The sequence below is a fragment of the Polistes dominula genome, unplaced genomic scaffold (genome assembly GCF_049000335.1).
Source record: "Polistes dominula isolate Pdom_NZ unplaced genomic scaffold, Pdom_raw_medaka contig_73, whole genome shotgun sequence".
In the NCBI taxonomy this organism is placed as follows: Eukaryota; Metazoa; Arthropoda; class Insecta; order Hymenoptera; family Vespidae; genus Polistes; species Polistes dominula.
The window spans coordinates 4985010-5011323 of record NW_028300951.1 but is presented as its reverse complement, the minus strand read 5'-3'; the positions used below and the strand labels follow the sequence as shown (position 1 = coordinate 5011323).

General features: G+C 27.4%; 4 protein-coding genes across 8 annotated transcripts; 2 read left to right on the top strand and 2 right to left on the bottom strand.

The window, feature by feature from the left end:
* The first annotated feature begins 132 nt into the window (after positions 1-132).
* Positions 133-11933, top strand: Cul3 (cullin 3). Of its 5 annotated transcripts, none has more exons than XM_089172182.1 (14): positions 143-843; positions 3291-3674; positions 3752-3955; positions 4042-4221; positions 4295-4669; positions 4751-4921; positions 5158-5265; positions 5348-5525; positions 5631-5875; positions 6123-6292; positions 6594-6732; positions 6877-7004; positions 7096-7153; positions 10260-11933. In XM_089172182.1, the coding sequence occupies exons 1-13, from the start codon at positions 784-786 to the stop codon at positions 7118-7120; spliced, it is 2367 nt and encodes a 788-aa protein (XP_089028308.1). In that variant the 5' UTR covers positions 143-783; the 3' UTR covers positions 7121-7153; positions 10260-11933. The 5 variants fall into 5 exon arrangements, 4 of the variants coding, with proteins under 4 accessions (XP_089028308.1, XP_015171554.1, XP_015171553.1 ...); XM_015316068.2 differs by lacking the exon at positions 10260-11933 and adding an exon at positions 9616-9818; XM_015316067.2 differs by lacking the exon at positions 10260-11933 and adding an exon at positions 9550-9818.
* A 162-nt stretch (positions 11934-12095) lies between these two features.
* Ubc10 (ubiquitin conjugating enzyme 10) lies at positions 12096-13870 on the bottom strand. The gene is made up of 4 exons (XM_015316066.2): positions 13716-13870; positions 13231-13323; positions 12669-12855; positions 12096-12488 (listed from the first exon to the last, which is right to left on the bottom strand). The coding sequence occupies exons 1-4, from the start codon at positions 13740-13742 to the stop codon at positions 12319-12321; spliced, it is 477 nt and encodes a 158-aa protein (XP_015171552.1). The 5' UTR covers positions 13743-13870; the 3' UTR covers positions 12096-12318.
* A 275-nt stretch (positions 13871-14145) lies between these two features.
* On the top strand, positions 14146-21774 carry Nup205 (nuclear pore complex protein Nup205). Its single transcript, XM_015316060.2, has 10 exons — positions 14146-14625; positions 15252-15415; positions 15496-15912; positions 16010-16301; positions 16378-17100; positions 17173-20427; positions 20502-20755; positions 20853-21092; positions 21186-21384; positions 21491-21774. The coding sequence occupies exons 1-10, from the start codon at positions 14616-14618 to the stop codon at positions 21703-21705; spliced, it is 5769 nt and encodes a 1922-aa protein (XP_015171546.1). The 5' UTR covers positions 14146-14615; the 3' UTR covers positions 21706-21774.
* Positions 21688-26240, bottom strand: LOC107063906 (NF-X1-type zinc finger protein NFXL1). Its single transcript, XM_015316061.2, has 5 exons — positions 25740-26240; positions 24757-25069; positions 24521-24633; positions 22559-24236; positions 21688-22490 (listed from the first exon to the last, which is right to left on the bottom strand). The coding sequence occupies exons 2-5, from the start codon at positions 25018-25020 to the stop codon at positions 22062-22064; spliced, it is 2484 nt and encodes an 827-aa protein (XP_015171547.1). The 5' UTR covers positions 25021-25069; positions 25740-26240; the 3' UTR covers positions 21688-22061.
* Positions 26241-26314: the final 74 nt, after the last annotated feature.

Genomic DNA, 26314 nt, shown 5'->3' with positions numbered 1-26314 from the left:
AAATTAAATTAGAAACTAAAATAGAATTGAATTAGATTAATAGTTAAATAATTCATAAAATTAATTTTGGAATATTCATAGATATTAAATATAAGTACATAAATATTAAAATATAAAACATGGTTCCGTTATGCCATCTGTTGTTTAAGAAAGATGCAGCAAAGAGAGTGTTCGTGTATCCACGTATACCGTTTATCGTTAGTCTGGTTTGTGGCTGGGAATATGAATAGAGAGCGTAGTAAAAGTAATTAGGCTTGTTAAATCAGATAGATTCGAATATTAATATTTCAATTTAATTAATTATCGTAGTCGATAAAAACAATAGTATCGATAGTTGGAAAGAATTAATCGGACATCTTTTATATGTGTACGAGTTTTCCCTATGATCCGCTGCAGAACTCGGGTAGTATCATTTCTTTCTTGCATATTCTCCCCCTTGCCCGTCAACCCTTAACTACCTTCCCCCATTTCGGTGTGTACGAGTATGAAGAGTATCTCGGTTTCTTGTCAAGTCCTTCGTCTTAGTAACTGTAATATGCACCAGTGATAATAAAAGTTTCGTTTACTAAACCACATATAATATAGATATATCGCGTTTAAGTGTCGAGCGCGATTAACCTTGTGAAGCCGATCCTCGGCTGTTTTTCAATGAGCGAATGAAGAATATTCGGTACGTTTAAGAGTGGTATGTCAGTGTGTATACACAGTACGATATTACCGTAAGCGAAGAGAGAGAAGAGGGTAATCATTTTATACAAATCTTCTTTGAACATTTCATTCGACATGATGAAGAATAGTGCTTTGCCAAAGAAGGAGGGTAAAATGCGTATACGTGCTTTTCCGGTAAGAAAATTTGATATTATAATATATATGTACGTCTATCTCTATCCCTCTCTATCGTTTTCTTTCTTTCTTTTTCTTTCTCTTTCTTTCCCTCTCTATCGAAACGACATGGAAGAAAGAAAGAAAGAAAGAAGGAGAAAGACAGAGTATAATCAAGCTATTAAATGTAGCACGTATATATACTCCCATTGCATTTATATATACACATGTATATAAAAATATATATATAGCTATGCACTTATCACACTTACATATTACTTTTCCCTTATTTTTATTAATTATACACATCACTTTCTTCTTTTTTAGTTTATTATGATTATTAGTATTATTAAAGTAAAAATCATGAAATTTCTCGATAACACTAATTTAATATAATATCGTTTTCGTTAATATGTATATATATCATTTGTTAATCGTATTCGAATTTCGAAGTATTTAAAAAATTTTCTATGTACGTTTCTGTTAAATCAAATTTATTTTCTATATATTATAGTTTCCTTTTTAACCTTTTATTTGCCTTATTTCTAAAACGTTATATTGAATAGGTTAAGTGAATTCGAAAATAATATATATTAATTTTTGTTAGTTATAATTAAACTCGTTTATATGCATGGTTCTTATTTTTCAATTCATCAATATGTTAATGTATAGAAAATGTTTGGGAGAAATTCATTTTATTTAAATATTTAATTTACTACTTACTGATATAAGAATAAATTGTTTCTTTTTTTATCTTTTAATATTATAATTATTAATATAGTTTATAATAGTTTACTTATGTAATGGAAATTTATGATTTGATTCGACAAGAAAAATCAATATAAAACTTTACAAATTCTCTGCTCGATATAGCATATATAATTGTATGTTAAATATATTGTTTCGTACTATATATACAGAGTTTCCAGTTTCTTTTTTACAAAATTTTACTAGCATATATTATAAGTAAAAATAAGAAAAAAATGTCATACAATAATGGTCTGATGTTTCGTTGAACATATTGCTAATATCTATTTGAATATATAACAATAATATATTCTGACCTCACTTTTTACTATAGGTTAACAGCACACAGTCTTTTTAGATTTCATACAAAATAAATTTCAGCCAGAAATAGTTGGAGATATTCTATTATTGTTTCGTTAACATTTATAGATCCAATGATATGATTGTCTAGTACATTATGCAGTACCAATACAATGATGGTTAAATGATCACTATCTCTAATAACGATGGATAGATCAAAAAGGACTAATTCTTTAGCCCTCAAAATCACCAAATATCATGCTAATGAATTTTTACTTGTGGGAAACAGGAAAAAGAATATTTAAAAAAGCACATGTTTAAATAACATTTTTTTTATTTTTACTTTTAGAATATGCTGGTAAAATTTTGCGAATAAAACTGGGATACCATGTATATACATGTATTGGTATTTTATAATAATAATATTTATAAGTATTTATATATAAGAAGTATTTTTTATGAATATCAAATTGGTTAATTTGTAACTTTAATTTGGAACAATTGTTGCTATAACGACTAAGGAAGTAAATAAAATTTGAGGTTTTACAATTTTTTTACTATCTTCAGAAAAAACTGCAATTCTATCTTATAAATAATAAAGCTTCAATATACGTAAGATGTAATGCATCAACTTTAATACAAAAAGATTAAATTTACATTAGAAGACATTGTATAACATTGATTAAACGTATGAATGTGTTCAAGAGGATAAATTATGTATTCAATGTTACACATACTATTCTCTTACAATAGATCATATTCCGTTAAGTAAAACTGATATACGATCATGAAATATTCTTATAATTGATTTTTGAAATATATATATATACAATTTTTATTAATATTAAATTATATATATTTAATTTTATATATATTTTGTCATTATATTTGTGTTTTGATTTTATCATTGAAATATTTATGGTTATGTATTTATTATAATGATCTGTTCTATGTTTATTTTCTGTAATACAGATAACTTATTATTATATCTAAATTGATCTAATGCATATTTATACAATTGGATTTAAGAAAAAAACGTTATAAGGAGAAAAAAATTAATTATAAAAATATATATATACAAAAAAAAAAAAGGGAAAAATGTCAAATTTAAGAATCTGTTTAATCATATTGAAATAGCACATATAGTAAAGGAAAACATGAATACCAAAATAAACATGGATAGTGCAAATATTTTTCTTATTACCAAGACCTCTGTGAGAAAACATATCTATATTAATTTATGTTATGCCATAAAAATGTGTTTATTAATTTTTATAATTGTAATTTTGGAATTTATGCTGCAGTACAAGAATTAACATTAAAAAGTTTAACTATAAAATTGAACATATATACATTTGAAAACATAACAATTAGTTTTTATTATAATACTTGTTATACATCATATTATTTTTGTATTGTAGACCACTATGGATGAAAAGTACGTAGAAACCATTTGGACCTTACTAAAAAATGCCATCCAAGAGATACAAAAGAAAAATAACTCTGGTCTTAGTTTTGAAGAATTATATCGAAATGCATATACTATGGTTTTGCATAAATATGGTGAACGGCTTTACACAGGATTAAAGGAAGTAGTAACTCAACATCTCGAAAATAAAGTACGAGACGATGTTTTATATTCGCTTCATAATAACTTTTTACAAACATTAAATCAAGCATGGAATGATCACACAACTTCAATGGTAATGATCAGGGATATTTTAATGTACATGGATAGAGTTTATGTACAACAAAATGATGTGGATAACGTATATAATTTAGGACTTATTATATTTCGAGATCAGGTAATACTATAATATCTTATAATATAAAATCATTTCTTTGATGAAACTTTTATAAATATAAGATTTTATTTTTATAGGTGGTTAGATATGGTTGCGTAAGAGATCATTTGAGAGATACATTATTAGGTATGGTTGCAAGAGAAAGACATGGTGAAGTTGTTGATAGAATCGCTATAAAAAATGCATGCCATATGCTAATGTTACTTGGCATTAATAGTCGTCAAGTTTATGAAGAAGATTTTGAAAGGCCTTTTTTACAACAAAGTGCAGAATTTTACCGAGTAAATGCTATATAAAATTATATTTGATTATCCTTTATAACTTTTTTATTCATAAATAAAAAATATGTTATTGATATCTTTTCTAGATTGAATCTCAAAAATTTCTAGCAGAAAATAGTGCATCCGTTTATATAAAAAAAGTAGAAGCAAGAATTTATGAAGAATCGGAAAGAGCAAAACACTATTTAGATGAGTCTACGGAACCACGGATAGTTGAAGTTGTAGAAGAAGAATTAATCAAAATCCATATGAAAACTATTGTTGAGGTATAGTTATTTTTCTTTTTCTTATTAATGCAAATTAGAGAGTATATATTAATACTTTTATTTTCACTAACAGATGGAGAACAGTGGTGTAGTACACATGCTTAAAAATCAGAAAACAGAAGATCTTAGTTGTATGTATAAGTTATTCTCAAGAGTAACAGATGGTTTACGCACAGTTTTTGATTGTGTATCTCAGTTCCTTAAAGAACGAGGACGTGCTATGGTTCAAGAGGAGCACGAATCAACAACAAATGCTGTACACTTTGTGCAGAATTTATTGGATTTAAAAGACCGTTTTGATCATTTTCTTCATTATTCATTCAATAATGATAAACTTTTTAAACAAATGATATCCTCAGATTTTGAATACTTCCTCAATTTAAATACTAAAAGTCCAGAATATTTATCTCTATTTATAGATGATAAATTGAAAAAGGGTTCTAAAGGGGTTAGTTTTCCTTTACACTGGCTATATGATAAATTCTTTAATTATTACGATTTTGTAATGTGAAATAATTGTAAATTTTAGATGACTGAACAAGAAATTGAAGGTATCCTGGACAAAACAATGGTTTTGTTTAGATTTCTTCAAGAGAAGGATGTTTTTGAACGGTACTATAAACAACATCTAGCAAAACGGCTTCTTTTAAATAAATCAGTATCAGATGATAGTGAAAAAAATATGATATCTAAACTTAAGGTATTAATAATATTTTATTTATACTAATTTAATGATCTTTCCTTCAATTTCCTCTATACTCTAATAATTTATTAAATACAATATATTTTAATAATCATTTTATATATATTCTTTTTGTATATTTATTTTTATATTATAATATAATATATATTACATATTTTACTTTTTAAAAATATGTATTATATAATATAATATAATATATATATATACACATATATATATAATATATATTATAGACTGAATGTGGATGCCAATTTACATCTAAATTAGAAGGCATGTTTAAGGATATAACAGTTAGCAACACTATTATGGACGAATTTAAGGATCACGTTCTTACTTCTGGGGTAAGACTTTATAAATAATTCTTTCAATATTCATTGAATATCTTATTAGTTTTAATTCTATTTATTTATATTCTCAATAAAGACAAATTTATACGGTGTGGATATAAGTGTAAGAGTACTCACAACTGGTTTTTGGCCAACACAATCTGCTACTCCTAAATGTAATCTACCAATTGCACCACGAGGTGCATTTGATGCCTTTAGACGTTTTTATCTTGCTAAGCATACGGGACGTCAATTGACATTGCAACCACAATTAGGTTGGTACTTTTTATTTCACTTAGTTTAGAGATGACTATAGTAACGAAGATGATTAAAACTCTGATAAATAAAAGATAAATACTATTAATATAAATTATTTACAGGATCTGCAGATTTAAATGCTATATTTACTGGACAGAAAAAAGAAGAGAGTAGCTGTGGAATAGGATTGGATACGCCATCTTCTTCTGGTTCCATTATAAGTGGAAATAATAATGGCAGTAATAGTTTATTAAGTCAAAGAAGCAGCGTATGTGCAAGCGGTGTAAGAAAGCACATAATTCAAGTTTCAACTTACCAAATGTGTGTGTTGATGCTTTTCAACAAAAGAGAATCATTGACATATGAAGTTAGTATTTAATATAATTTTTTCTTTATTTATTTAATTTCATTTATAATTTCAAAATTAAATAAATATTTTAATTTTATAATGTATCTTATAAAATTAAAATATTTAATTAATATTGTACGAATATACAAAACGATCATGTATACAAACACATACATATACATGTTTATGTATGTATGTACATATGTACGTAAATATATATATATAGATATATATATATACATATATATTAAAATACATTGTGTAGGAAATTCAAGGTGAAACCGATATTCCAGAGAGAGACTTGGTTAGAGCTCTACAATCTCTTGCAATGGGCAAATCGTCACAGAGGGTATTAATCAAAAATCCTCGAACCAAAGAAATTGAACCTTCACATACCTTCGGTGTAAATAATAGTTTCTCCAGCAAATTGCACAGGTATATTTCATTAATTAATGATAAAAGCAAATATGAGAACTTCCTTGAATTTACAGTTATGTTCGCAGCAACTTTATTGCATGATATCTTGATTTTTTAATTATAAAAATTTGTATTTATATTACATATGTATATTACTTTTTATTATTTTATTTTATTATAGACAATGTGCCTTAAAAATTAATTACTTTGTGTATTATTTTCATAAATATTATACTTTAATAAAAAAGTATGAATTTCATAAAATAATAAACATAAGTCATTTATTATACTTCTAATAAACATATACTTTTTTGTAAAGAGTTAAGATCCAAACTGTGGCAGCAAAAGGAGAATCAGAACCAGAAAGAAGAGAAATGCGTAATAAAGTCGACGAAGACCGGAAGCATGAAATTGAAGCAGCTATTGTTCGTATCATGAAGGATCGAAAGCGTATGCCGGTGAATATAATCAATTTTCTATATATAAAACTCGTCGTTAAGATACGTATGTATAATAGTGTGGTTTGTAATTTGGCGTTTTGAAAAATTTTGCATTCCAGTTTGACACCAAATAAATAATTTAAAATTATCTTTATATTTTAGCATAATATACTCGTAACTGAAGTAACGCAACAACTGAAAGTACGTTTTTTGCCATCCCCTGTTATTATTAAAAAGCGTATCGAAGGTTTGATTGAACGAGAGTACTTAGCTCGTACGACGGAAGATAGGTATGTGCAATATATTTATAGCGTAATTTATTTAATCATATTAATAATCATTTAACTTTTTGTTATTTTGTATTTCTTCTTGTACTTCTAGGAAAGTATATACGTACGTTGCTTAATGCTGAGTTCAAATATTGGAACTGTACAAAAGTGTAAGTAATTTGTAATAATGTATACCATTTAATTATATCATCGATTCATTATATGCATTATACTTTAAACAAATAATTTCTATTATTATTGATATATCAAAACACTTTCATCATTCTCACCATCACCACCACCACCATCATCTATAATGTGTAAGATTCATTACCACTACTATTGCTTTCTCCATGTAATAATTATATATTTGGCATTCTATATCAACAAGGAACATTTTTCTTTAGAGTAGAGGGCTGTATGTTTATTTGCGAATTATTAAAATAGATTTTTGTTAAATGATCTTCTCTCTGTAACATCAACTGCCATTTTATATTTTAGGTTGAGAAGTTGTACTTACGGCATTGTAAATGATAATTATGCCAATTTCATTTTCTTTTATTATAGCGGCTATATTTTTTTCCTGATACATCTTATTTCAAAGTTGTAATTGGTCTATTATCGATAAAAATGTTAAAATATATTTTCTTTGTTTTTTTTTTTAATTTGTTTACTTTATTTTTTGTAAAGAAAAAGAACATATAACATACGATGCAAATAGTTGTAAATAAAGTAAAAAAAAAAAAAAGAAAAATATACAGATACAAATTTATAAAAAATAAATAAAGAAAGAAAAAAGAAAATAGATTAAAGTTTGTAATAATACCGTTTGTTTATGAATGTCTCAATGCAATCCGTCTTGATGACTTAACAAAATATGGTATTATCGTAAAATAAACTTAAGAGTTAATATATTAATTATATAAAGTTATATGAGATACATATTAAAAAAAGAAATCTAGAATTTAAAGTGGAACTTGAGTGCAGTATGATTCATTTAAAATATATTATTCAAATCATTGCGTTAAGGAAAGACGTTTCTCGTTGGTTAATGAATGCCTAAATAAAATATCAAAATATTGAAATAGATTATTAAAAAATTGATTAGTTTGGTGGGAAAAAAATCGATGCACGTTGAAAGCACCAATTTGTAATATATCAAATTTCGCACAGATGTTATTTACTTTTTTTACATGCTTTTTTTCTTTTATTTGGAATGCCAAAAGAAGTAAATGATATAACATCCATTAGTTTATTTCTAATTCCATTTTGATAAATAAATAATGTAAAATTTATATAAGGATTATAATATATTATATTATTATTGTATGTGTTATATTTTTGTTGTTTTTAATTATTATAGTTAATTAAACAAAGCATAAAAAGAAAATTTTACGTACATCATCTTATTTAAAAAACAAATGTAATATGTGTTCAGTATTACATACTGATTATCAGTATTATATTATCAAAAGTCGAGAGATCTGTGATTAAAGGATTCTCGTATTAAAACAATACAATTAATAAAAGATAAAAATTAGCGGAGCAAATGAAATAAATGTACGATTCAAATTCACCTGATCATCCTTCGTTACTACATATTTGCTTTTCATAGTTGAGAAGAGAATTTCTTTAGTAGGAATTCAAAAATAAAGAAATAAATATTGTTCTTATTTCGATAATTCTATCAAGTTTGAATTCTCCAAAATATGTAAATTTAATTTCTTATATAAAAACAATGTAATACAGCAAAAAAAATAGAAATCCTACATATTTCAAGATGTTATTATTAAGCCCAAAATTGTTGCGAATTATTTCAAAACAAAAACAAGAAAATGATTGACCACTTATGTGTTTGCTTTCAATGACTCTAAATCTTATTTTCTTTCTTTCAAGATCTATTTATACGTTATCAAATTAAATATTATGTAATAGGTATACTTGCATGCAATTCGTCAAAAAAAAAAAAAAAAAAAAAAACAAGAAAATAATAATGTATTTTAAGATTTAGATATTCAAATCTTATTAAAACAAAATAAAAATGCCAATATTCTTTTACGACAAATAAATGCCAATAAATATAAATATAAATATAAATATATATACATAATATCAAAAACGCATGTAGTTATATTATGAATATAAAATAAAATGGAAAAACAGACTGTAGAAATAAATCACTTGAAATTCTAAATAAGTTAACGTTGAAGTTTAATAATATCTATTTATTTGTTTGTGTGTTTTTAAACATTATTGTGTCTATTAATCCTCATATATGGTTTATATATAAGATAATCAATACGCCAAACCACGTCACACGGGTTATTCAAGTTTCAATTATGAAGTACCTTGTTCTAAAGAGTACACGTGCGTATATCCTAAGCATCAAAGCTTTCAGGATAAATGAATATGAAAAAATTAGACGAAAACAAAATTTAAAAAAAAGTAAATACGTCTTGTAATTTTTCATTGTGCTTTCACGTGTATCACATTGTTGAACAATAATTCATGCTATTATTGTTCCAGTTCCATTAATTAATTAACGTCGTTAATCTTTTCCACCCAGCTTATCGATTGAGAATGGTTTGATTACTCATCGACTTCGATACATTACAACGTGTTTATTGTGTAGTACGCCAAAATGTGGGATCTTCAAAAACTGTGTAAGACATGCAGAATTGTGTTAAGATGGAAAATATACGCGCATGAGCTTGAATTAAAATGAGGAATTTTTAAAATGAGAAAAGACAAGAAAAAAAAATAAATACAGAACACTCAACAATGTTACCCCGGCTCATGTATTGTAGAAAGTAAAAAAAGAAAAGAAAAAAAAAAGGAAGCAAATCTGCAAATGTCATATTTTTTATTTTCATTTATATTACCTTCTTTATTTATTACAATAGAATTTTAATATGTCAATATAAGTTTTTCTCTTTCTTACGTAAAAAGGAATAAAAAAATAAAAAAAAATAAAATAAAAACTTAGTAAAAAATAAAAATCTTTATAAAGATTTTTTGTCTTCATAATATAATATATTTACCTAACTCTCTTCAATATACTAGTTTTTATATAAACTTAAAATAAAAACGCATCTCTGCGAAAAATTAGTTAAACAAAAGATAAGGATAATTAACATACTTGTAAATTAAAAATTAATTCCTATTATTAATACAATGCTTACATTATTTCGTTTGAATTTTCTAATCCTTATTAATTATTCAATGTCTGAAACATGTGTTGTTCAGTATTGGTAATTATATATTTAATCTTTTCAGTCGATGTAAAAAGTCAGAGAAAGAGAACAAAAAAAAATAAAAGGCCAATGAGTTGTTCAATCAAATAACACTAAATGTAATGGACACATTACAAATCTTCTTTGTAACATTTGTTACTTCTTTATGAAGTATGAATATATTACGTAATTTTGACTTCATAAATAAATAATTTTATCGGATAGAAATAATTCCTTTCTTTTTTTTATTTATTTATTCTTGAAATAATTTTTCTGATATAAATGTCATATAATATTGAAATAATATATGAAAACAAAAAATCTTACAACGATTCTACTGGTACTATACACATTTTTATAACTTACTGATTTTATATTAAAAAATTTTGGAAAAAAATGTAATAGATTTTGAAAGTTTCTACCAATGAGAACAGTATAAAGATGTTATTTGTTACAATTACATTTTTAACATACAATTTTATTTTCATATATAGTTTTTGATATTACTTATTTTATGGGGGGGGGGAGGCAAGGGGAACTATATTCAATAGCATCCTTATTTTTATCTTCGATAGAAAAAGTTTCTGCTTGTATATTATTATCTCTAACTATAGTTCTTATTTTTAAAAAATACACGTTTTACGGAAGTTTAATGTTCTTATTATTCTTGTGTATTTATATATATTTATATATATATTTTTTTAAAGTTCATTTACGATTTTAAATAATATAAAGAAGTATACTTATTTTTTATGTTACGTCATATTGTAATATTAAATACCATCTTTTCTTTTTATATATTCACGTGAGTTTTTTTGTAAATTCTACTATAAAAGTAGACTTTTTGGAAAGCACTCATAAATATATATAGAAATAGTTTGCAATTATTCTTAAATAAACGTTAACTATAGTCAAGAAAAATTATCATTATTCAATATCAAAAGAATGTAATGAGTTTATAATATTATCATCTCCATTATGTGCTGGATATAACAGTGCAAAGATAAAGTTAGAGAAACCATTTAAAATGATGACAATAAATATAAATATAAGTCATACTAATTTATGACGAGTATCTATCATAAATATCAATTACCTAAACAACTCTTTAAAACTGTGTTTCTCAAATTTTGGAATTTTATGTATACTCTGGACATGTATATGTAACTGGTGTATTCTTAATATATATATATATATATGTGTTATATAATTATATATAATATTTATTATATATATATTATATAACAATGGGAATAAAAAAAATATGAACATATCATGTACACATAAAATTTGGTATTTATAAATTCGATACAAAATGTCTTAGATTGATTGACCCATACTTCAGAACTTCAGAATTGTATTGAAGAGATTTTTCTTCTTTTTTGTTTGAACTCTCGTATGGCGCACCCTCAAAGTTTTACTATTTGAGAAACACTGATATAACAAATAACGTTGAATAATTGCAAACAATGATATTACTTAAGTCTGCCTTATACAAGCTTATCAATGTTGAATAAAGTAAATTAATTATACTATTCCAAATGCTACACATATATATAATTATGAAAATAAATAGGAACGTAAGGTATATAAACAAAAAATCTTGTTAGAAATGAGGAAAGCATGTGCTTGCCCTCTTCTTTTATAATTACTTTTAAATTTGTCAATAATTGATATTTCATCAAAATATTTGTTCTCTTTTTTTTTTCAATTTCCATAAGTCTTCGATATATAGTATACGACATTTCAATACATGCTATAAAAATTTGAGAAATGTAATATATGATAGAGTTGATATTTTTAAATTCTTTGAAATTAATTTGCGTGTAATTATGATGATAATCTACCCAAACTTAAGAATTAAAATACGATATAAGACTTGTTTACAATATCATACAGTTATTTTATTATAATTTACTTTACTCTGAAAAGTTCTTTCCACCTTATTAAACATTACAATTGCATATATTCATATCCTCCTTATCAACCAATACTGTACACGGGCATTCTCGATTCCACATATGACAGACCGGCATAAATCGACTCGCAATGAATTAACTGAGGTGGCAGGCATCGTGGTGAGAAAGGCCTACCATTTGGGATTATTCGTTTGAGGATGATGATTCTCGCCTTTTTTCTGCATGTTTTTTTGTAAAATCTTCTGCATTTTTTAAAAATTTCTTTCTATCTTTAAGAAATTCTTCAGCTAAATCTGCTCTTAAGGGATGTTCTGGCTCTGGATCATTTACTAAAGCTATTAAAGCTTGTATTACTGTAAAACAATAACATGAAGTTGTAAATACTTTTTAAATTCTTTCAATTCATTTATTTATATATTTTATTTGCTTTTTTCCATTATAATAGAAAAAGTATTTGTAAAACTGCTATCAAAAAATAAATTAATTTTCTTTTGGTTAATGATGATTATTTCTTTCTTAAATATTAATCTTACCCTGATCTGTTTTTGTTGCTGGCTTCCAATTTTCAGCGCTTATAATCGGTAAACATACTTGTCCTTTTTCATCTACATTTGGATGATAAATCTTTGTTTTAAAATTTATCCTTGGTGGTTTAAAAGGATACTCTGCAGGAAAATTAATTTCGATGCGAAATGCTCCCTTATTGTAAGGAGCATTGTCCTATGAATATAACGTATATAATTATTACAAACAATATGTTTATAAGAATATATATATATATATAGAAATAGAAATATAAGTATAAAATTATATTAAATATAAAATTACTTATGTTTCTATTTTTGCATTTTATGTATATATATTTATAAGATATATAAATTAAATATTTCTCTTTTTTTGGTCAGTAATTGGCAATTGTTTCATGGATTGATATTTTAAAACGATAAAATTTATAACAACATCATAAGATAACATAATTCTGAAATAAAAATCACAATGTGAAATGATTTTGCATAATCTACAAATCCTTACGTTTATATATTTAATTAAGGTTAGGTTAATAATAAAAAAAAGTAATAAATAGTATAAACATACCGGCAATATAAGTCCTTGCCAAGTAAGAATATTTGATTCATCTACTTGAATTGTAAAATTTTTCATAGCAGAGGCTCTCAGATCGCCTAATTCCTGGAAAAGATAAAATGTCCATATTATTATCTCATGATATAGATACTATCTTCTTTTAATACATTTAATATTAAATTTAACTCGTAGATCAAGAAAATATGAAACCTTTTATTTCTTAGACAGAAAGTCATAAATAAAGAAAAATATGAAAATTAGCTATAGTAAATAATAAAATATAATAAGTTCATATTAAATGATAATATATAAAACAATGTTATTAACTTTTTGAACGGCGTCGAACAATTCTAAGGACTACAAAGGAAATATACTAGGTATATCATATCATTTTCGTAATATTTATAGAAATTATTAATTAATATTAAATATATCTATTTTTGTTTTACAATCAAATCTAAAGAATAATTCTTATATTGTTAGGAACTTTAATTTACCTTTTGCAATCTTTTTATAGCTGCCATTTTGAAAATAGAGTCTTCTGAAGGCAGTAAAATTCGTCAAGTTAACCAGTGACCAGTGCTGCCTGTTGTTAGAACCTTATTTGTCAAATTGAAATTTCAGGTCTGCTTGCTTGGAAGATATTTCTGGCGGAAAATTTAAATATATTTAATATTAATTTTCTATAATATAATTATTTACATAATCATGAAACTATTATCATTTTGCGCGCTTAAATATGGATTCTTTTGTAATGTAATTATTGAAGATAATATTCGTGAAAGTTCTAGAACGAATGAAAAAGAAGTGAGAATTTTTTATAAATTATTAATACTTATTAATATGATTATAATTATTTTCAACATCCACCACGAGCACAGTACGCGCCTCGAGTTCTACTAATTATGCTTAAAGCAGCCAATAGGAAGCCGCTAATTTTACCTCCATGCAAAATATATCAACTAAACCTATAGCTTTAAAACTTTTGTATCTATAATATACGTTTATCGTATTATAATAAGGTTATTAATTACACTTCACCGTCTCCTACGTAATCATTTATTTTTGTTTTCGCAAATTTACGTCAACTTCTTTTAAAATAGCTTAAGTGATCAGGAGAATTTTTTATTTTCCCGCCAACGCCTCGTACCTGCTGCATGTTAACTGACTGACTTCCTATACGAGATCCGATAGCTTTACATATTTACTTTACACCAATTAACGTTCAAATTTCTGTTGAAATCATGGCCGTAAGTTAAATGTGCGGCAAATTCTGTTCACGCTCTAATACCGGTGTTTCAACATTTTTTAAAAACGTTAATATTCTATTAAAATTATATCTGGTGTTATCTAAAAATAATTTGAAGTTTATAAATCGTTTTATATAAATCACCAAAATGTCAGAAGGTAATTATTTGTTTGTAGATTTTGTAAGAATATCCATAGTATAAATTCTAACCTAATATTTATATTGTTATATGTTTTTATCTAATCATTTAATTTAGACTAAATAAAAAACTATGGTGTAATTTACAAATATAAAAAAATCTTGTTTTTGTATCAAACTTTTTAATATCAGTTACATTATCATGTTTATCTGATAACTCAATTATATGCTAAATTTTTTGTAATTTATCAATTACATTGTACATTACTATTATACTATCGTACAAGCGAGCAGATGATGATTCTACATAAAAAACTAAATCGAAAATATAGAATATAATTTGTTCGTATAAAACTTTGTTTTAGAGAAAAATAAGTTTGAAAATTGGTTAAGTGAATGCATATCATGCTCTGCTTGCTTGTATCATCGGTTATAGGAAACCCTAAATACATACATATGTGTACATGTGTACGTAGGTAGGTGGGTTGACAAGTTCTGAGTCTCAATAATAAACTTGTATTATTTTTGGTTTAAAGACAGAGTGAGTTTGATTGAAAAAGAAATAGAGTCTAGGCTAGGCTATAGTTTTCAATTCGCTCACTTATATATGTCCGTTTCTAATAATTTATAATAAATTTTTGTATAGAAGAAACGAGTACCGAAGATATATGGACACCATATAAAGAATTACAAAATCTTGTAGTACGATGCATTACAATTGCACCTAGTATGCATGATCCTCAGTATCATGAATTCATAGAAGCATTGAGAAATCATAGACAGAATTTTTTTACACTCTTAAAAAATCCAGTAAGTATAGCATTAAAAAAGTAACAATTTAATTTCATATAAATTAATATAAATTAACTTATGTGTTTTTTGTTCATCAGCCAAAAAATATTAATAGCCGCAATGAAATTAAGAAAGGCGTAACAGATGGTATAACATTACCTGGTCTAGGACATCAAGTACTATCAAAAGAATTGGTAGATGAAACTTTAATTATATCGGATATGTATGACTTGAATGAATTCATGGCTCTAGATCTCTTATGTACTGCCCAACTTCAAATGCCACATTACCCTGGTTTAACCAGAGGTTTAACTGCTGTACTTTTGTATTATGATGGGAGGAAAGCATTGACTACTACTTTAAAGACCTTAGTGCAAGCTAGAATGGGAAATAGCTGGGCTCTCGATGCACCACAAACTCTTACAAAATATATTACTGAATATACTAATAAATTACAAGAAGATGGTTTATTAGATAGAATTATTACTTTACTAGAAGATATGGATCCCATACAGGTAAGATGGAAATATAGTTACTTTTATTAACAACTCATTTAAACTACTATAGATTACGATATAATATAAAGTATAATATTATTTGACTTATTAACAGGAACAAGATCTTCTACAACAAAATAGAGCATTGGGAGGAGCGAAGCATCATCGTATGGTTATGAAACTTTATAATGATACTAGACAAGATTTAGCAGATATTTTATATTTGTGGTCTGCCCAATCGTCTTTACCTAAATCTATTTTCTTTCGTTTATTGTCGGTGTTACAATCACGTCAAATTGAATCTGAAGCTGGAGAAGGTGGTCCCGATAAAGTAACATTAGCTCTCATTATGGCCATATTATATGCTGTAAATCTTAGTCCATTAAATAATCGAGAAAATGGTGAAGGTATTAAAACTTGTTTTCTATTATTCGATAATATGAAGTTTTTCTTGAATATTATTTTATTAAAACGTTTTTTCAGATATAATTAGCTCTATTCCTTTAATCACGGAGAGAGGAGCATTAGATGATGTAAAACAAAAAATATTATCCAATAGTATTACTTGGGAAAGTACAGGATTGCGCGGACTTGTACAATTTGCTTTAGCAGTTGCCATAACAACTTTAAAAACTATAAGCAACACTTATCAACCACAGCATATTAATAATGACGATGAAATTTTGGTTGAAACAGCTTTATCTAATAAAGTTTTCCATTTCATGGCCGAAATTTTATTAAAAAATACTTCTGTACATCATGAGGAATTTTATATGCGTTATTTTCATACTCTTCTTTCTGATTTTATATTATTAATGCCACTGAAAATTAAGGAATTGAGAAGTCGAGCAGATGAATCAATGCGTTTGATACAAGCTTATCAGCAAGAAGGTGTAGAACCACCAATGAATTTAGACAATCACTTTGAGTATCTTTTGCTGACGATAGCTGAGCTATACAAGAAAGATCCATTAAAATTAAATTTAGCTATGGATTATTGGTGTCAACATTCAGAATCAACTCACGTTTCTGCTTCTGTACATATTGGACGATTACCTCCTAGACAAGTTGCTTTATTTAAATTTATACGATTAGCTGGAGAAATTCTTCCTGCTGGTCTTTTTGTATCATATCTTAAAATGATTGCATCCCTTGCTTCGTCACCTCCAGCTGCACGTCAAGCATTTAATTTTCTTAAACCAAATGGTAAGATATACTTTCTTATTATTTTTATCCTATATGAAAAGATAAAAAGTATCATTTTTTGTATTTTAACAGGTTCTTCAACTTCGTCAACAATTTCCTGGGATCACTTTTTTAATTCTTTAAATCGCTATTATTATAACTTACGACAAGAATTACCACCAAGTCAAGATACAGTATATAGACAAAGAAGTCACCCGAAAGGTATCACACCTCACGAAGTTAAAGGATTAGAGGCTGTGCTTAGAGTCGTACAAATAATTGCAAAATATGATGAGATGTCCAGAGTAGCGATATGTGATCATCCAAATTGGAAAGTTCTTCAGTCTCTAATAGGATTGGTTAGCTGTGCAATGCCAATTCCATTAAAAGGCGTTTTAATAAGAACTCTTGCTGCGTTAGCAAGATCACCAGACAGTTCTTCTACAGTTTGGCAAAGTTTAGAAGCTGCACAAATTCTTTCGACTATACCAACAACTAGTAGTTATCAACCACGAGGAGTACAAACAGAATTGGAAGAAATTGAATCAAGAAATGAAGAATATCCTTTGACACGAGCAATGTTAAAACTTTTAGATATTTTGACAGATTATCCAATTCCACGTCTTTTGGGTGTTGGACAACGAAATCCAGGATTTGATCCTTATTTACATTTCCTTATTAATATCGTATTTCTAAGATTTCACACACGCTCGTATAAAAATGCTGCGGAGAAATGGAAAGTTGCGAATGGATGTTTGAAAATATTTTCTAAATTGATTAAACAATACGAGCCATCTTTAGAAGATTTTATGGGATGTAAAGTTGAATTACAAGGAGGTGATATGACTGTAATCAATTCTGCTCCTGGATATCATTTAATGACGCAATTACATTCTACTAACTCTGAATTACTTCATGTAATACTCTATATTCTTGATGAAGGATATCATCAGTTTGATACATATGATATTTTCCCTGGGAAAAAATATCTGGAATATAGTACGCTGTGCTGTTTGGAAATATTAGATCGGACTTTGAAAACACAACATCAATACATGGCACAGTTAGCATCAGCAACCAGTATGAATAAAATCGTAACTGGTCTTTCGCGTTTATTATTAGGAGTTAATATGCGGACTGGAAAACCTGATCATATGATAAATATTGTTAATTATGTCTCTTATAATTCTTGGCTAGCACGACATTCGTATGTCGCAGTAGGAGTTGTACAAAGTGTTGCCAATGAACCAGGTGCAGATTTAGAATTATTATCAACATTTACAGCTACTAATTCGTTGGTAACGAATATTAGGCATGGTTTCGTTGAGTGTTTAGATATGGATTATACACCTGCAAATGAGGATGATATAAATAATGATGAAAAAGCAGATGTAGAAAATTGCAAAGAAAGAATTTTATTATTAATGATGCAAAGTATTACACGGCCTGCACCTAATCTTGCTCATTATTTGCTTGGATTTGAGATCACTAAGGATATTCGAAAAACAGTTATCCAGCAACCTGGAATTTTAGGTTTTCCACGAACTTGCTTGCATTCTGTTTTGGGTATCTTAGAACAATCTTTGGATAACGGTCGTGATAAGATTACAGAAATGTGTTATTGTTACTTGCACACATTAGTGGCTAATAATAAGACATCAATACCAGTTCTAAGATTCTTACGAACTGCGACTAATCAAGATTTTGTACAAAGGCACTTATCAAAATTACCTTTCCAAGGTTCAAATAAAGCAATTGAACTTGGTTGTATGTCATGGCTATTAAAAATAGTTGCTATTGAACTACGAATCTCTGGTGGAAGTTTACAAAGTTCCCTTGTTCAGCGTTTAGTTGGAAATTATAGTCAAGAAAAAGATCAAAATTCACCGTCGCAGAAACTTCTTATGGATCTTCTACATTATATTGATTTTCAACTATACTTAGAGCCACCAAAGTCATGGGAATTTTTTGATCCTTCGCAAATTGAAATGGTATTAGGTCGGTGTAGCGTTCCATCTACTTTAATAGGAGGACCTCAACTTATCGACGTTCGAAAATTACATTCTCTTATTTTAGATGAATTAACGGTTACTCAGAATAGTGCAACAGTAACCCAAAGAAAATTAATGCAACAAGAATTGCAATCGATACTTGCTCATGCATTGAAAAAAAATCAAACTAAACTTTTATCATATGCTACAGTAAAATTTGTAGAAGGCTGGTGCCAAACAACAGAAATATTATTTTCTGTAGCATCAAATTTACAACTTCCTGCAGCTCAAAGACAAACTCTTCTTCTTAACTTATCACATGATTTGTTACAAAAAATGACAACATGTGAAGCATTAAGTGAGATTAAAACTCTTGTGTCCGGAACAGTATTGATGTTACTTGTCAATTTGAGAAATTATTTTTCAATGCAATCGAACCAAGAGTTACTTCCGACGTCCCCTTCCAATACGACGATGATGAAAATAATTCTTAGCCATGTACTAGAATGGATTTTAAGTGCAAGTGCTTCCTCACAAAAAGTTCTAACGCATCTTTATGCTGCACTTCTAAACTTTCTTTGCGTTATAGGCTTAGAAAAATCAGAGAATGCATCTGTAATGGATACAATGTATGTTAGTCAATTGGACAGTTCATTCAATCGATCTATGACAGTTCACAAACGTTCACACTGTTATGCCACAATACAAGTTATCAATAGCTTTGGTAATCAACTAATGGACGTTTTATGTCACAATTGTTCTGGTGGTCATGATGTATGTAAAATGTTAGCACTGTCTTGCTTAGACAAAATCTTAGAATTGGATTACGATAATTCATGGATGATTTATTTAACTAGTCGAGGATATTTAAAGCATATGATAGACAGCCTTTTACAATCAGATAATTTATTAAGGCTTATGCTTCAACCAGAGCCTGAAACATTAAGACCTTTGTATTTATATGAAGCCAAATTAGCAACATTTTGTAGAATGGCTTCAACAAGATTTGGTGCTGAAAGCCTTTTAAAAAGTAAAGTTTTATCTTGCATGTCAAGTATGTCCGTTTTTGATCAACATCCGGATGTTCATATGAACATTGAATGTCTTGATTCTTTTGTACCCCCAATTGGACAACGTTATCAACAAATCTTTTTACCCGCTTTATATTTATGCGGTTCATTGTTGACTACTTTAGGAACTGAAAATCAATCTTGTGCTATACAAGTTTGTAGCTTCTTACAAAGTCATCGAGATGCAGTAGAAATGATATTAAGAAATGCTTTTTCAAAGGCGAATATTTTATATTTAAAAGAAATTGCTTGTTTGACTGGAGTCGTATCCAGATCCGCTAATATTGGTAAATAATATTGATCAATGAAAGTATTACTCTAGTTGCACGTTTGATGTTAATTGTTAAACTTATTTTTTTAGATATGTATAAATTAGTGGACGAGGGATTAACGGTTACCGATATTGGCGATAATGATATGATAGAAGATGATAATGGAATGAGAGAATTACGTGCTCATCTTTACAGATTACAAAAATTAATGCTCTCATTACTTTACAAATTCCAATTGCAGCCAACATCTGTACATTTGGATTATCATAAAACAAATGTAGATCAGCAACAAATGTCTTGCATAGAAATAGTTGCGAATGTTCTATTGTATGCTCGTAATCAGGTTTGTACAAAATTGTTAAGCACTTCTTATATATATAAAGTAATTAATATATAATAAAAAGATTAATTATAACATAATAAATAATTTTTTGTAACAGATGCAACATAGTACAATGAATCAAAAAGTAAGAAATGTTCTTTTTGAACCTTATTTATCACCGAAACAAGGCACAAGAGAAGGTAAAACTAAAGATATATCTGGCGAAGTTCATTTAGGATTGATCGTTGAACAACTCACATCTACAACTGCATTAATTCATAATGAACTACCACACATTGTTTCTTTGATTACAAAATCAAATATGATATCAGACATGACTGCTACAGAATTAAAAAAAGTAATATATATTATTAATGAATAATTATATAGAATTAATAGAATCACAAAAAGATGTTATTTTGTAATAACTACATTTATTATTTCTTTTTAGTATATGACTGACGAAGAAGCAGAATTAGATATAGATAAACAGCGCATTATCTTAGAGCAACGAATTGATCAACGGCTGAAGGAAAAACATCAGAGTATAAAGTATTGTTGCCTTATAATAGAACACAGTTTATATCTACTGTGGAGTCATTTAGATTTTTACACAATGCAAATAATGTCAGGATATCAGAGGATGCAAGGTATGTGTGTAATTCGTTGCTTTGTAATTGACAAGAAACATTAATAATATATTAATGAGGATACATTGATTAAAGCAATACTTCATTTGTATAATTGTTTTTATAGCATCCACGGGAAATATAATTGATAATATATTGGATAAAAAGATATCACCAGAAATCTTAACAGAATTAAAACAAGGACTTGTTTCTATATTTACGGATAGTTTCATTACGCAATTGATCGATATACATAATGAGTATTCAACGGTAGACCGTAATTTTATAGAAGCTCTTATTAGGAGAATCAAAAGATTATTACAATTTATAATCGTAACGTAATTCTATTTATAAAATGTGTATACATTGTTTCTATTTTAAATACACGCCTCTTTCTATACTGTTTCACAACCTTTGGTACTTTTTATTAATAATGATCAATATTAATGTATATAAAAGTCAGTAATAATAATAATATTTTTATAATAAAAATGCAAACAGTGTAGATACCAAAATTAATTAAAATAAGAAAATTATATATTATAAATCTATAATCTAAATATTTTTATAGCTTAACTATTGATATATATATAGTAAAATGTATCATATACAATAGTTATTTATTATAGATAAAAATTATATAATCGTAAAAACTAATTTTAATCTTTGTTGCTAATTTCAACGTTTTCTATATTAAATTAACTTAAGTTAGCATAAATTACAATAATACTTATAATAGCTATAGAAATGGTTGTTATCAAAACCAATATGAATGTTTTACTATTTTCCTCGTTTGAATTCGCTAATTCTTTTTTCAATTTATCCTTTGCTTTTCGTCGTGGTTTAAATTTTCTTTGGAATTTTTCGATTTCTTCCTGATTACGTAATTCTTCTTCGCGTTTACGTTGTATTTCTTTGATTTTGTTAGCTTTATCTTTTTCATTAATAAGTGACTGACAAACACTATCACATTCAACTACAATTTTCTTTTCTTGTATAACAGAACAAACATATTCCTTTTTAATGCGTTTACATTTACACCATAGTTTTACTTTCTTATTACATGCATCTGGCTTTTTACATAATCCAGGATGACAAATATCATTGCACCTATGACCACATGGATACTGCAAAAGAAATATGTAATATAGTTAAACTTGTTATTATTTTTATATGAGCTATTTTTTATAATTACATTTTTTGGGCATTGATTTCCACACTTTAACAGCTCTTCGCGTTGCTTGACTGTTGCGGATGTTAGATCTATGCAACGTCTATATAAAATACTGATGCCACAATGGCAAGAAATACGTACTAATTGTTGACATAAGTCGCATGGTGCGGGATGACAAGATTTTAAACACTTATGCAAACATTCTTTGGGACGTGCAAACGAGCATGGTCTTTCACATGGCATACATTGTGTATTACCAATCATTCCTTCTGATGATTTTACATCATGGCACATTAATTCGCAAGTGTGATTTGTACATTCTAGTAACTGACCACATGGTCTTCCACAAGAATCGGCTTTAGCGATATAACAAGGCAATGTACGTGTTTCGTGTCCACCTAAGCATTCTACTTCAATAGGAAATTCACAAGGGGGACAAGGCAATGTTTTTAATTCCATCATATATCTTTCTTTTTCCCATGGACCTTTGGGCTCTCCTTGTATACTATTTAAGCTCGTTTTGACCCAAACCTTACTATGACAAACAGCTAAACATTTATGTCCACATTTTTTATGAATTAAACCACAAATTTTCTTACATGGCGGACATGGACCTTGATGACACTTATGGATCTCTCTCTCAGGATGAATACAAATAGAGCGTACTTTACATGGTTTATTACAATGTGGTGGTTTAATTTTTCTTTTGCTTCCACAAGGTACTATTATCTTTTTATTACCACACTTGCATTGAATTATATCAGAACGAGAGCATGGGTAGCAAGGTCCACTATGACAAGCTGCTAGACATTTATGTTTCTGACAATTAAGAAGATTGTTGCATACTTTTTCACATATATTAAAGGTATTTTTTACTAAACAATCGCAACATTTTTTATTGCACAGATGTCTTCCACAAAGTCTTTTTTGAGTACATTTTTTATTACAGTGAAATTCTTTCCCACAAGCTATTTCTTTTGTAAAATTCCCACATCTACACGATTTTCTGACCATCTCCAAGCACTGACCGCATTTTTCAAAATGACATGTCATGTTGCAAAAGTGTAAACCACAATTTAGTAATTTTCCACAAGTATTTCCACATTTGAGTAATTGTTGTTCCTTACATGAAACTGTATATCGGTTTTTACCACAGGGGCAAGTTCTAAATTTCTTTGGACAATCTCCACAATCGTTAATAGAATGACAAATACCTTCACAGGTATGTATTTTGCAAGACAATAGCCTATTACAAGGCTTATTACAAGTCCAAGTAACTTCATTGCAATTTTTCTTTTGCCTACTACTTTTACAACGACAATCCGTTAGTAGAATTTCCATACATGGTGGACAATCTCCAGCATGGCAAATTTCTTTACAAGTATGGTTACATCGATCGTATTTTTTATTGCATATGTTATTACAACTCCAACCACTTATATTACATCGCAATGGACGGGCAGGCTGCTTTCCACAATAACAATTAATTACCACCGTTTTTGCACAAGGTGGACATGGTCCAGGATGACATAACAATACACATTTATGTCCACAGTTAGGTTCCAAATATTTCCCACAAGTTTCTCCACAAGAATGCGGAACAATCCATGTTTGATTAGACGGATTTTCAACGCTGTTGCAGAAACATTTGTAGACTTTTGGAATTTCATCTTCTTCATATTCTGCTCTACATTTTGGACTAGAAATATATATATGTATACCATTTTATTACAATATTATTGGAAATAAGATGCAAAATATTTTTAACACTTCATCTACCGATTACTCGGCATTTCTCTTTTTAACTTTTTAGCTTGTACTTTTTTTTTTGAGAACACATTTATTCTATAATTAATATATCAAATATTTTACTTATGAATGCATCGGATTTTCACTAACAATGAAATGATTGTTAACAAACATTAACTTCTATTATTCAGCGCTAGATAAAATATTAAATACAAATATAATAGTACAACTTACCACGTCCAAGTTGGTTTAATTCCTTGTTCATGTTTATGGGCTAGAGTATCTCGTATCCAATGTAAAATACACGTCAAATGCATAAAAGAATAACATTTATAACAGTTCCATATCTGTTAAAGATATATTAATATACATCAAAATATACATATTTATATATATATATATATATATATATATATATATACATATAATAAAAATATATATAAATAATAAATTAACAGTGAGATACATACGGGATCTGTTCTTTTTACTGTTGAAATACATATTAAACATATAGCACCACCAGATTGAAAAATGTTAATCAAATACGACATAATCTTTTCTGTGTTTAAACGTTCACCATTATAAGCTGATAAAACTTCATCTAACGTCCTTTGTATATCTTCCTCACATATAATGTCTTCGTCTTCACTACTCGAATCAAGAGAAGCAATCGCTTCTAAATGTCGTCTAATAGACATTTTATTTTCTACTTGAGCTTGCTTAAACTTTTGCATCTTTCTTACTTATTATATTATTCAATAAATATTATTAGAACGCCCAAAGCTATAAATATTAATTGGAAATTGTAATTATATTTATATTTCTTTAATTCTTTTATATATATATTGTTTATACATACTAAAGGTATAATATATTATTAGGTGGACCGGAAAGTAACGTCGCTTTCTAACCTTACATTCACACGAATAAATTTCTAACAAATTTATATTTTTAATCAATAATATAATCAACTTTGTTATGAACAACCTTTCTTCATCTAGTATGCAAATTTTTAATATCAAATTGATAAAAATCAATCGGTTTTTGATAAAAATATACAAAATTTGACATATGTAGAAACGACATTATTTTCCGGTCCACCTAATAAAATGTAGTATATATTGTAGTATATATTTTTTCATTTAGTAAAATAATAACAGATTTGTACAAGCATTACTACCGTAACAACTTATATGTATGATTAATGTTATTTTAATCTGTAATATTTATATCAAAAATTTCTACATTATATTCTTTATGATAAGACTGAATATCTTGTCCACGTACACTACTGATTTGTATTCAAAAAAATATGTTCTTACTATTTTTACCGGTCATATGTATACGTCAGTTGTATGTCAATTTCGATTATTATACTTAATTCTATACATTTCAATGATGAATATCATATGCTGTAGGAGTCAAAATAGCTGTTAATGTAAAGAATACTCACCATTGGAGGTAATCTAAAGAAAAGGATTGTTAATTAGACCAAGAAGAACTAAAGTAGAAGAACCATCAAAGTATGGCGTAGTTATATTTGACAAAACCGATAAAATTGAAAGTTTCATCGAAAAACCTCAAGAATTTATCTCAAATATTAGACTCACTATGAGGTTATGTAAAAAAAAAGAATTATAAATTAAAATCACTGTTAGGGATTATGTCAAGAAAAGAATTTTGATTTAAGCTCATCACTGAAGTGCAAATAATAAAATGTACATGAAGTCAATGTAATATCTATCAACGTAATATTCAAATTCAAAAGAATAGGAAAGTTCATGGAGTTAATAACTGTGAAGATTTACAAAAACATACGTGATTTAATGTATATATATTCTACAGATATAAGTCAGTTAGTGACGATTCGTGGTTTAAAATCACGGGGGTGTTCACTTTTAAAATAGATATACACATTTAAATTACAGTATACACGTATATTTAAATAAAATATCAAAATTATAGTCAAAATTTATTACAAATTAAACATGCAAAAATATTGGGGGTGCTGTAGTTTTGCAATGTCTA

Coding starts and splice junctions, on each gene's coding strand:
- Cul3 (XM_089172182.1), top strand. CDS start 784: ATGATGAAGAATAGTGCTTTGCCAAAGAAGGAGGGTAAAATGCGTATA. Junction 4,222..4,294: donor ATATGAAAACTATTGTTGAG/GTATAGTTATTT, acceptor TTTCACTAACAG/ATGGAGAACAGTGGTGTAGT. Junction 7,005..7,095: donor GCTCGTACGACGGAAGATAG/GTATGTGCAATA, acceptor TTGTACTTCTAG/GAAAGTATATACGTACGTTG.
- Ubc10 (XM_015316066.2), bottom strand. CDS start 13,742: ATGGCAGCTATAAAAAGATTGCAAAAG. Junction 13,324..13,715: donor CTATAAAAAGATTGCAAAAG/GTAAATTAAAGT, acceptor TATCTTTTCCAG/GAATTAGGCGATCTGAGAGC. Junction 12,489..12,668: donor AGCAACAAAAACAGATCAGG/GTAAGATTAATA, acceptor ATTGTTTTACAG/TAATACAAGCTTTAATAGCT.
- Nup205 (XM_015316060.2), top strand. Junction 15,416..15,495: donor TTACACTCTTAAAAAATCCA/GTAAGTATAGCA, acceptor TTTGTTCATCAG/CCAAAAAATATTAATAGCCG. Junction 16,302..16,377: donor TAATCGAGAAAATGGTGAAG/GTATTAAAACTT, acceptor ACGTTTTTTCAG/ATATAATTAGCTCTATTCCT.
- LOC107063906 (XM_015316061.2), bottom strand. CDS start 25,020: ATGCAAAAGTTTAAGCAAGCTCAAGTAGAAAATAAAATGTCTATTAGA. Junction 24,237..24,520: donor ATTAAACCAACTTGGACGTG/GTAAGTTGTACT, acceptor ATATATTTCTAG/TCCAAAATGTAGAGCAGAAT. Junction 22,491..22,558: donor GAAATCAATGCCCAAAAAAT/GTAATTATAAAA, acceptor TTTCTTTTGCAG/TATCCATGTGGTCATAGGTG.